The 12,476-nt window shown below is 45.4% G+C and overlaps 1 protein-coding gene across 1 annotated transcript in view; it reads left to right on the forward strand.

Annotated features, from left to right (window-relative positions):
- Positions 1-12,476, forward strand: part of trappc10 (trafficking protein particle complex subunit 10) — a 34,820-nt gene that overhangs the window by 19,707 nt on the left and 2,637 nt on the right. Inside the window, 13 exon segments of the mRNA XM_080785081.1 lie at positions 884-998; positions 1,720-1,796; positions 2,340-2,431; positions 2,910-3,050; positions 4,265-4,374; positions 4,853-5,430; positions 6,217-6,358; positions 6,672-6,830; positions 7,332-7,561; positions 8,674-8,774; positions 9,213-9,336; positions 9,694-9,858; positions 11,430-11,610. Of these exon segments, the coding sequence (XP_080641207.1) occupies positions 884-998; positions 1,720-1,796; positions 2,340-2,431; positions 2,910-3,050; positions 4,265-4,374; positions 4,853-5,430; positions 6,217-6,358; positions 6,672-6,830; positions 7,332-7,561; positions 8,674-8,774; positions 9,213-9,336; positions 9,694-9,858; positions 11,430-11,610 (2,215 nt within the window).

A 12,476-nucleotide genomic window follows, 5' to 3' on the forward strand; every position in this document is an offset into this window, starting at 1 on the left:
TAATAAAGCTTATCAGACGGAACGTTGCGCCAGAAGCAGTTACCGGTTGGATTCCAGCTGGCAGAACCTTCCGTCAGAAGCATTACATTTGTTAAAAGTCAACAAACCCTTCATATGATATAATATTCTTATCGTGTGGTCTCTTCACACTTAAGTCCCTAGGGGAGCTGTGTGGTTTGGTGTCTGATGAAGTGTCTCTCTTCCACAGCTCAAGTCCCTAGGCGAGCTGTGTGGTTTGGAGTCTGATAAAGTGTCTCTCTTCCACAGCTCAAGTCCCTAGGGGAGCTGTGTGGTTTGGAGTCTGATAAAGTGTCTCTCTTCCACAGCTCAAGTCCCTAGGGGAGCTGTGTGGTTTGGTGTCTGATAAAGTGTCTCTCTCTCTTCCACAGCTCAAGTCCCTAGACGAGCTGTGTGGTTTGCTGTCTGATAAAGTGTCTCTCTCTCTTCCACAGCTCAAGTCCCTAGACGAGCTGTGTGGTTTGGTGTCTAATGAAGTGTCTCTCTTCCACAGCTCAAGTCCCTAGGAGAGCTGTGTGGTTTGGTGTCTGATAAAGTGTCTCTCTCTCTTCCACAGCTCAAGTCCCTAGGCGAGCTGTGTGGTTTGGTGTCTGATAAAGCGTCTCTCTCTCTTCCACAGCTCAAGTCCCTAGGGGAGCTGTGTGGTTTGGTGTCTGATGAAGTGTCTCTCTTCCACAGCTCAAGTCCCTAGGGGAGCTGTGTGGTTTGGTGTCTGATGAAGTGTCTCTCTTCCACAGCTCAAGTCCCTAGGGGAGCTGTGTGGTTTGGTGTCTGATAAAGCGTCTCTCTCTCTTCCACAGCTCAAGTCCCTTGACGAGCTGTGTGTGTTTTGGTGTCTGATAAAGTGTCTCTCTCTCTTCCACAGCTCAAGTCCCTAGGCGAGCTGTGTGGTTTGGTGTCTGATAAAGGGCCTACCTCAGAGGACCTGAACAGGACTGTGGACATTCTGGCCGGCTTGGGGGATGAGAGGCCAGAGACTGGTAAGAGATGTTTGCTCTGTTTGGAGGACACCATGACCTGCAGTGAAGCTCAAGTGCTGTCTGGGAATAACACAGGATAGAATATACAGTATATACTGTGTACTGTAGATTATTGCCCAGGTGATCAGATATCACCCTCAAGTTGGCCCGATTGTCCAGATTGATTGTCCATTTGTGAAGTTCAGGCATGGTGATTGACTGTGACATGTACATTTCACTGCTTTTTAAAAATACTACATTTTTAAATTATGTATGTGACGAATAAAGATTGATTCATTGACATATTGGGAAAGGTTGATATATATTATCATCAATCCATATGCCCAAAATGGAATTATGACGCCATCATCCATACGTTGAACGTTTCAACATCAATTATTTTCTACCGTAAAGAGAAGCAACAATAGACTTTTCATGCTTGACTGAGATACAGGAAATTAGATGTGATTTTCTAGATGTGGATCAGGTGCGCTTCTCTGTTTGCCTGTCATTTACTAACCGTACACAGTATAAAATCATTAGTGGAAATACAAATTGGACTTTGACTCGGACATTCTTTCAATTAATAGATGAGTATCTAATTCATTTTAAGGATATTCCAACTTTTTGTGTATGAAATGTTTTTTTATGAAAAGTTGGATTGTGTTTGCAAGACAAAAGAGGTGTTATGTTTATGCTTTTTTTTTAAAGCATATGAACTGTTTTGTGTCATTTTCTACAGTTCACAGTTTACAGAGCCCTTACAAAAAACTCAAAGAAGCCTTATCGTCAGTGGAGGCCTTTGAAAGGCACTATCTTGTGAGTACAAATCTCCAATTTTCGCCACCAGTTGCTGCTTTTCTGTGATACTTTCAAATAGTATGGGCATTTTATCAGGTATTTGACCAATCTGGGAACTAAATCGTTAGTTTTGCACAATTGTTTTGGGGCTAAATTCGGTCATATCCTCTTGGCTATGGCTGTTTTCCTCCCAAGGAATGTTTTTTGTGCAAAACTAATGCTTGGAATGGATTCAGAATCATGAAAACCCCCCTAGTTTCATATGTCACATGCTAAAAAATGATGACATTTTGACTTTTTTGCCTTATATACAGTAGGATGTTAATGGTATGGTCACATATTAGGCTAATAACTCAAATTTCCCACGGGAGTTTCAAACTTTTAGTACCGGTACATGTTATTAGACACCTTTTAGAAACATATTGGTGAAGACATTTCTTGGTAACGATTTAGTTCCCAGATTTTCATACATTTCTCTTACTAAAAGACAATTGTGGACAATTAAATTATTACGCAACCCCTTGATCTGCTGTCTTACTTCCTTCCACTCTTTGTCCACAGGAGCTGTCTCATGCTGCTATGGAGATGTACAGGGCCATCGGCAGGCTGCGCTCGGCCAGGCTGGTGGGGAAAAGTCTGGCTGAGTTCTACATGTAAGCAGCGTTGTTTTTGGCAGCAAATTTTGATTTTCAGTTTTAGTCACGGTCTTTTGAATAGTTCTCATTTAGTTTTTTTTGGTCACATTTTAGTCACCTGGAATGTTTTATAGTGTTAGTCTAGTTTTAGTCAACTAAATATACAGTTGATTTAGTCAACTAAAATGTTATTTCGGTGGGCCTTGATGCCGTCGTAATGACTGTTTTTACACTTGCTGAAAATAGCCGATCTACAAGCTCACAGCGTGTCGCAGCGCGACGCGTTGTGAGCTTGAAATGCAGTTCTGTACGCTCTTAAGCCATGGTACAGCAGTTTTGTATAAAATACGTTAAGAAATGCAGTCACTAAAGGCAGCGCAGTGGTTTAGATAACGGATTACAGGGCAAGAAAACACCTGGTGAATGGCACAAAAATAACAATAAACAACACAATGTTGTGTGTGTGTGTGACTGTGTGTGTGTGTGTGTGCATCAGGAGGAAGGGGGAACCTGAGCGAGCGGAGGGCTTCTTGCAGGATGCTCTGAGGTCGTATGTGTCAGAAGGCTGGAGTCTGCCCGTCACTCACACCAGGAAACAGATCGCTGACTGTCAGAAGCTGTTGGGGCGGACCGAGGAGTATCCTTCAAATCACCAAACACACACAGATAGCTGTCTGGTTAACCCCTTTTCTTCTCTGCCATCTACATTTATGAACTTGGCTATAGGCTAACGGTACCTATTGTTGCTATATACACGTATGTTCATAGACAACCTTATACTCCATATATGAAAGCGCCAGCGACCGTTTGTTTACCTTTTAGTATTGTTTCCGGTTAACCCATTTAGACCTAAGGACGATTCCTACAAATGCCTTCTAAATCCTGACAGTTTTCTTGAAAAACCTCATGTTTCTATGTCTGTGGTTCTCAAACATTTTCATGTCAAGGAGCCCCAAAAATGATATGTAAATGGCCCCAGACCCCAATCCCAAATTATGATCTACAAGCTCATAGTGCGGCACTCGGTGCTCAGTGTCACTGTAAGACTTGTGAGAGAGTTGTGACATACAACTCTCTCTCCAATTTACATGAATAATCTTTCATGAAATGATTAATAAGTCTTTGTTGGAGAGAGCTACCGTAGAGACGCTAATCCTTTGAGCATTTAAAGTTTTTGAGCAGAGTGAACCCGTTGACTCTCTCTCTCTCTCTCTCTCTCTCTCTCTCGTCTGACTTTCGGACTTTCGGATTAAGCACAGCCCAAGAATAGGCCGGTTGGAAAGCCAAAACACATTCTGTCTTTTGGACAGGGAACCCCATTTTTCTATGTCAGTGGTTCTCAAACATTCAAGGACCCCCAAATATAAGTAATTGGCTGCTGACCCCCATCTGAAAATATGTTGTTCCAGGGACCCCCCCCCCCCCCAGAAGCAAAGATTTGAGTTAAAAACGTTCACTCTGAAGGAATTGTGTATTAAGTGTATTATTGGCTATTTCCCCGACCATAAGCCCTCAATGGGGGAAATGGCCAATAATGCGCTTTTGCACAAAATAACACCTGGACCTCTTTGGTGGGGACGTAACAACTACAAATAAAGGTAAGAAAGACTTATAGTATGGAATTCTCCTTCAAGATTCTATTTAGCCTAATTTATGCTTCGTCACAAAAAAACCAGCAGACCCACAAGCTTACAACTCTTGGCGCATCTAGGTCGGCTATTTTCAGTGTGCGACATCGTGTGGAAAAGGTATGACTCAGGGCCCTAGTGCTTTAATGCAGGTCGAAGCTTGGACCTTGAGCCGTCCCAATGGAGACGGGGCTCTTTGTTTTTCCTTGACGGCCCGCTGCAGTTACCTCCAGACCTGCACCCTGTTGGCAGGTGACGTCAACCTGACCAATGAGGAGAGGAAGCACTTTTGTCAGGAAATCCTGACCTTCGCCAGCAAGTCTGCGGACAAATGTAAGCCACCCATTCTTCCTCACCAAAGTCACGACCACTACCTCCTTTTTCATGACATTCATTTTCATTTAATTTAATTTTTATTTTAGATTTTATGCAATTGCACCCAAAAGAAACGGAACTTTGAACATTCAGTGGATTTTCTGTGGTCTGGAGTTTTCTCTGGGGGTTGGAAGCCTTTTGAGCTGCAATGAAGGCAAAACAGTGAGAACAGAGACATCCGCTGGCAAATCCCATTGACATATATGGGATTTGCAGGCTGTGACATCACAAACGGCAGAGCTCGTGTTTGAGCCAGAAAACCCCAGACCACAGAAAATCTACTGAATGTTAAAAGTTCAGTTTTTTTGGGTGCAATTGAGCTCAGAAAACTTTAAGAAAAATTACAACAACTTTTTTTTATGTCGCAATCCCTTTAAAAGATTCAACTCTGTAACATTTTTAAATACCATCTTCTTCCTTCCTTCCTTCCTTCTAGCCCAGAAAGTAACCCTGAGCATGAGCGCGTTCGCCCAGCTGACGCGGCTGCAGTTCCGCCCGGCGGCCGCCTCCGTCCACTCCGGCGCCGCCCTGCAGGTGGAGCTGAGCCTGCGCTGCCTGATGCCTGTGTCCGTGTGCCTGCAGCAGCTGTCCGCCAGCATTCACTTTAGCCTGGAGCAAGGAGGAGGAGGAGGAGGAGGAGGAGGAGGGACTCACGGGAGCCGCTCCAACAAGGGACCTCAGAGACAAACCTACCCGGGGACGGTGCACTTCACGCAGGGGAGCAGCCCGTCGGCGGGTCCCTCCTCCTCGTCCTCGGCCGCCGGGCCTTCGCTAGAGCTGGACGAGATCCAGGACCGGAGCCCCTCGGACAACTCGCTCAACTTCACGGGCATGGTGTGTAAAAACACGCACCTGGTGATGCGTCGCCTGGACAGCGGCTCGTCGCCGGACACGCCCAACTGCACGGCGAGCCCCCCCGTGGTGGTGGCCGTGGTGGACGACGGGCCTCAGATGCTGAAGGTGCAGGACGTCACGCTGGAGCCGGGGAACAACAGCGTCTTGTTCACGGCGCCCGTAAGAGACACCACTTTCTACTCTTTTTTTTTTTTTTTTTTTTCAGTGTCGTTTTTGTACAGCACATTTTTAATTTGAGTTTTTAGTCATAGTCCTCTTGAATAGTTTTCGTTTTAGTTTTAGTCACATTTTAGTCACCGGGAATGTTTTGGTGTTTAGTCTAGTTTCAGTCGACTAAATATCATAGGATTTTAGTCTACTAAATCTACAGTTGTTTTTGTCGGCTAAAATGTATTTTGGCGGGCCTTGATGTCGTTGTAATGACTGATTTTGCACTTGCTGAAAGTATTTTCGGCATGCAAAGTGTAATATGACTTATACTGGATCTGTTGTCCACTAGTCCCTACCTAACATTTTAGTAAAAAAAAATGTGTTGACGAAATTGACTATTTCTCAGTTTGTCACCATAGCTTAGTTTTCATTTAGTTTCAATTTAGTTTTTGTCAGTGGAAAAAGGTAGTTGACGAACATTTTTCATCTTAGTCGACGAAATCAACACTTTCCCTTGCTTTTTTTTACCGACGAGTCCGTAAAGCCTGAGCGGGACGACAACCTCTTCTGTCGGAACGGAGGAGGAGCGTCTGAATTGGGGTGTTGTTTACTGCAGAAACAAAAGCTCTTTCTATTATATTGAATAGATCCACCAGTTTGTCCCGCCTGGCTCCTATCCTGTCCGATCTACCGTAGCCTGGGCACAGCCTGGGCGAGACCCCTGTCTCGGTCTCTCCCCTCTCTCTCTCGCCCTCATGAAACGGTGTGTCTCCGTCTCTCTGTGTGTGATTGCAGAGCGAGGATTCGGGGACGTACACGCTGCGACAGCTGTGTGCCACGGTGGGCCTGGTGCAGTTTGTGCTGCCTCACATCTACCCGCTGGTCCAGTACGAAGTCTACTCTCAGGAGCCCCAGCTGAGCGTGGAGCCTCTCTCAGGTCAGTTCATATACAGTACGAAGTCTACTCTCAGGAGCCCCAGCTGAGCGTGGAGCCTCTCTCAGGTCAGTTCATACAGTACGAAGTCTACTCTCAGGAGCCCCAGCTGAGCGTGGAGCCTCTCTCAGGTCAGTTCATACAGTACGAAGTCTACTCTCAGGAGCCCCGGCTGAGCGTGGACTGTCGACTGTTCGCCGCTTCACCTCCCAATGTATGAATGAAACGAACCATTGTAAAGCGCTTTGAGCACTTTGGAAAAGCGCTATAAAAATGCAATTAATTATTATTATTATTATTGCTTTTGGTCACGCAGAGCCGCTGCTGGCCGGCCTGGCCCAGGAGGTGAAGTTCACGCTGCTGACGGGACACTACGCCGTGAAGAAGGGAGACGCCCTGCAGCTCAGCAACTCCTCCACCATGCCCATCCTGTCCACCTCCAGCTGCACCGCCTCCATCCTCAACCCTGCTGCTGGTCTGCACACACACACACACGCACAACACACATATGCACGCGCACACACACACACTCACTCACACAGCCTCCATCCTCAACCCTTGACACTGGTCTGCGCCCACTTTCAACTTAAGCCCCTGGCGCACTGCAAGCGTCAGACGCTTGCATCATCAAACGCACCCGTTTTGGAGCGTTGGCGGCGTGCGTCACAAACACAATGTGTATAATATTGCATCAAGGTATTGACAAGTTAAAGGTTGTATTGCAGCCTGTATTTTACTTGGGTGAGTCCGTTGCTCTCCCCAGGTTGGTGAGCATAGCGACCCAGGATTGCATTAGATAATTGACACTGGGTGAAAAAAATAGGTTGCAAAATCGTGGGATAAAAACGATGAAGAACAAAACAATTAAATTCATCCACAATAATGTTTTCAAAACTTGCGTTTTGACATCCTCCTCTTCTTTCTCTCATTGTCTGTGTGTGTCCCTCCGTCCCTCTCTCCCTGCCTGTGGACGCAGAGCGCGTGGGGGAGAGCGTCCTGCTCATCCAGTCGTCGGAGAAGGTGACCAGCATCAGCCTGCCCCCCACCCCCCCCTACCACACCCTGGAGTTCCGCCTGGAGGTCCTCTGCATCATCCCCTCGGGGCCCGACCGGCCCGCCAACGAGAGGCTCACCAACGGGGAGATCCGCCACCGGCCCCGGAGCTACAGTCACCCCGACACCCCCATGACGGCCATCGACCAGAGGGTAAGGCCGTCAACCTTGTTTATTTTTTCATTGCCTGAACTAATTGACCTTAATGCCAAGGTTTTGATTTGATTTAGTTGGCATTAGCTATCATACAGAAATACGTAACCACGGGGTCACGGTGCCACAGTCGGTAGTGCTGTCGCCTCACAGCTAGAAGGTCCTGGGTTCGATTCCCGCTGGGGACGCTGTGGAGCGCGTGTTCCCTCCTCTGCGTCATCAGTGCCCATACCCGAGGCGGGGGTTGACGAAAGGGCCCTTCTGTGTGGAGTTTGCATGTTCTCGCCGTGTCCCCCTAGGGTAGGTATACCCTCACAAAAAACATGCAGTAATCCTGGTCTCTAAACTGCCTGATGGAGGGGAAAAGAACTGGTCCGAATAACGTGTTGCTTCCACGCGCTACGTCCGGCCGGGGAAACTCCCCCCTGTCAGGTGATAAGAAGCAGATTGGACTGGACAGTCCGCTGCCTCCCCAGGTTGGCAGAGGAAGTGTAGCGCCTAGGATTACATTAGATAATTGACACTGGGTGAAAAAATGGGTTACAAAATTGTGGGATAAAAAAAAAAAAACGTAACCACATTAACCATTTTTTTTGCTATTTAAAAAAAAACTATAATGATTTTATTAGAATTGTTTATTTTCAATTGATTAGTTCAAACAGAATGTTGTCTCTGGTTTACATGGAACACAATTAGCTGGCTTATTATTGAACCATCTGTTAATGGCATCAGATTCTGGTGTCCACCAGGCAGAGAAGTTGTGTATTTCAGATTCACTAGTGATTATATTCTGGTGTCCAGGCAGAGAAGCTGTGTATTTCAGATTCACTAGGGATTAGATTCTGGTGTTTACCAGGCAGAGAAGCTGTGTATTTCAGATTCACTAGGGATTAGATTCTGGTGTCCACCAGGCAGATAAACTGTGTATTTCAGATTCACTAGGGATTAGATTCTGGTGTTTACCAGGCAGATAAACTGTGTATTTCAGATTCACTAGGGATTAGATTCTGGTGTCCACCAGGCAGATAAACTGTGTATTTCAGATTCACTAGGGATTAGATTCTGGTCTGGATATTTAACCGTATCCGCGGTGCTGTTTCTGTGTTCCTCAGATGTCCATAGACTGTCCCTGGTCTATCTACTCCTCTCTGCTCGCTCTCACCTTCTACATCCCCTTCAAGACCAAACACTCGCTGCTCTCGGCTGGTAACAGGTGAGCAAGACCTCTTTCTTCCAAAAACGAGGCAATTACGTGTAGAGTTGTTGCTTTGGCTAGTAAATTTAATTCAACCTTTGCTGGGTGAATTCTTCAAAATAAAGCCGCTGGAGTGCCAAAGCAGATATGGCAGAGTTTACTCTGAAAAGCACCGCCATTTAATTTAACTCTGACAGTGTACAAATGCAACCAAATGGACCCGCTATAGGGTTCCGCTTGGTTCCATTTGTACACTATCAGAGTTACATTTCCATAAGGGTCCATTTGGTTCCTACTGTAACTATCATTTAGGTGGGGACCCCCCGGAACTCCCTCAGTCTTCGGAAAAACACTTTGGGAACCACCGAGTACTGGATATGTATATATATTGAGTCTGTGCATTTATGTTTATGTGCACGTGTGAATGTCTCGTCTGCTCCATGTAAATCCCCACAGGAAGTACATCCAGGTGTGTGTGCAGAACGTATCGGATACGAACTTCCAGTTGGCGGATCAGAAGCTGACGGAGAACCAGCACACTTCACTAGAGCTGAGGTCCCTGAACACTACAGCACAACAGGTGAAACAAACGATCCGGTTTGATAGCAATAATAAGTAATAACGCTTATCTGACGGAACGTTCCGCCAGGATCAGTTTTTGTGTTAAGACATTTTGTGCCCAAAACGTCCACAGACGTCCTAGGAGTTACCGCATGTAGTGCCCAGGACGTCTCTGGACGTCTTGGACGTCAAAATGTCAAAACGTGGGTCTAAAAGTGGGCACCCTGGGTCGGCATTTTGAAAGAATAAAAGGGCACATAATGTGTTTAAAAGCTTGCCATTTTGCAGTTTCTTCTTTCTTTTTCAGCAAATAATGAAACTAAATCGTGTGTGTGTGTGTGTGTGTGTGTGTGTGTGTGTGTGTGTGTGTGTGTAGCTGGTGTGCAGTAAACAGTTCGTGTTCTGCCTATGGGAGGTGAGGTGGAAGTCGGACCTGCCCTCCTGCCTCCAGTGTGTGTTCTCGGTCAACTTCTGCCCCGTCAACCAGGACGTCTCTGCCTTCAAGCCCTTCCACCACCACTTCCAGCTGGAAAGAGTCACCGTAAGTTAGAATGAATGAATTGCATGTTCATAGCTGTGCTCAACGCGCTTTAACCCATTTAGACCTGAGGACGATTCTACAAATACCTTCTAAATCATGACGGTTTTCTGAAAAACCCCATGTTTCTATTTCAGTCGTTCTCGAACAATTTTGTGTCGAGGACCCCAAAGATTATATGTATTTGGCTGCCGTCCCCCATTTGAAAAATGTTGTTCCAGGGACCCCCCCCCCCCCCAGAAGAAAAGTTTGAGTTAAAAACATTTGCTCTAAATGAATATATATTCGAAGAATTGCACTACATTTTCACGATTTAAAAATAAATGGCAGACCTACAGGCTCGAGCTTGTTTCAATACCCAGTATCAGTGAAGTCTCCTTCAACAAGGACATTCAACACATTTGTATGTGTACAGTACCTACATTGCACCAAGGCCGTTCAGTAATTGGCCAAGTGCAAAAGTCTGTGATAAAAACCAACGCTATAGATAGATAAGATAGATAAGATAAACCTTTACTGATCCCCGGGGAGGGACATGTATGTATCGTATGTCCTTGACAGCATGCATAATGCATATACGGTACGTACATGCAGAAATATTCCATACCATATATGGCACAAGAGGGTTTGTTTCTGTGGGTCCAGCGGTTTGCGAGATTTGCGACAAACTCGCAAACATAATGGAGGCAGAAACATCGGTCCTCCTCCCACCTTCCCTCTTCACCGAACCGCGACACCGAAAAACATCGTATCCAACTTGGACCGTCACACCTCTGCCTGAAACGCATGAACTTAATTTATTCAGTAGCCGTAGTGGTGTAATATGTTTATTTTTTATACGTTGTCCATGTCAAATTAAAAATAAAAACAGAAATCAGGCAACCAGAAACCCCTGTGTCAATTATCTAATGTGATCCTGGGCTCTACACACCCTCCGCCAACCTGGGGAGAGCAACGGACTTGAACTCATGCTTCCTTCATGCATGAGTGTCCAAGTTGCTCCTTTCCACTTTTAATTAAATGTATAATCTAAGGGCAGACATTAAAACGACGTGTGTACGCTGTCCTGTCCTGTCCTTTGCATTGCTTCACTTGGTGTATCTTATTCTATGCATTCTGTTAACCTGACCTGGTTAACAGAATGTTTTCTGAAAAACCTCATGTTTCTATGTCAGTCGTTCTCAAACTATTTCATGTCAAGGAGCCCCAGAATGTATTTGGCCGCCGACCCCCATCCGGAAATATGTTGTTCCAGTAGACCCATCAGAAGCAAAGATTTTAGTTAAAAACGTTAGCTCTGAAAGAATCTATAGTCAAAGATTTGTCACATTTTCACAATTTTTCAAATATAGCAGATCTACAAGCTTGAGCTATGAGCTTGAGACGGGGGGTTCGAGACGGGGGTCCGTGGCCCAATAGAGATAATTCTGGGGGTCCTTGACATGAAAAAGGTTGAGCACCACAGTCTGACATAGAAACAGGTTTTTCAGAAAAATCGACCTCAGTCCAAAATGGGTTAAAGCGCCTGTGAGATTAACACGTTTCTCCCTCCTCCTGTGACTGACTGAGCCCAGACGCTGTACAGTGTTCGAGGCGAGATCCTGCCTCCTGCCGGGGAGCAACACTGTCGCTCTGGCACCCTCTGTGGGCTGGAGGTGGCCATCACACGGCTGACCGAGGCTGGCGAGGGGGAGACCGCTGAGGAAGGGAAGGCGGAGGCAGACGGCCTCCGCACCACCAAGCTCATGTATGAAGGTACGCGTTGAGGAAGAGAAGATATATTATATATATTCTCTGGAGAACGGGTGAAGGAGAGAGAGAGGTTTATGGTTTATATTTATCAGTGTAAGAGCCAGACCGATGTAATGGTTTGGGCTGATACATATCGGCCAGTATTTGACTTTTCTGACACCATTGTTATCGGCAGTTGTTTGCAGCTAATTGTCTAATAAAATTAACAAATTATCAAAAAACTAATTTTGGCCGCTTGTATTCGTGACCTTATTCTTCATGACTGACTATCAACCTGGCGTCCTTATTATGGGGATATTTCATTATGCTAACATTATGAAAAGACATTTGCAAAAATCACAGATCTACAAGCTCCGACCGCGACATGTCAGCTTGTAGATTTTGGGGGGGGGGGGGAAGTGGTTAATTACATTAAATAATGTTAATTTTATTTTAATTTTATTGTATCGTTCGTTTATTGTATTCTTTTTTACAAGTTTGCTTATAGTGCTCAACTGTATAAACCTTAATCCAATCTCAAGTTTTGCATGTTGCACTTTTTGACAAAAAACATTGGTGTAATTTCTGATTTAGGTCTCTCCAAAATCAGGATCGGCATCAGACACAAAATATCTGGCATCGGCCTGACATGCGTGCGTGTGTGTGTGTGCATGCATGCTTAACCCATTCAGTATGGGAACCCCTTTTGGTGTTGTAAGCATTATGTTATACTTTAGCTATTGGAAAATAGCAGATCTACAAGCTCATAGATCTGCTATTTTAGAAAAACCGTGAAAATGTGGCGCAAATCTTTGAATTCTTTCAGAGTGAACGTTTTTTAACTCAAATCTTTGCTTCTGGGCCCCCCCCCAGAACAACATATTTTCAGA

This window comes from Protomyctophum bolini, assembly GCF_963924005.1.
Source record: "Protomyctophum bolini genome assembly, chromosome: 16".
Lineage (NCBI taxonomy): Eukaryota > Metazoa > Chordata > Actinopteri > Myctophiformes > Myctophidae > Protomyctophum > Protomyctophum bolini.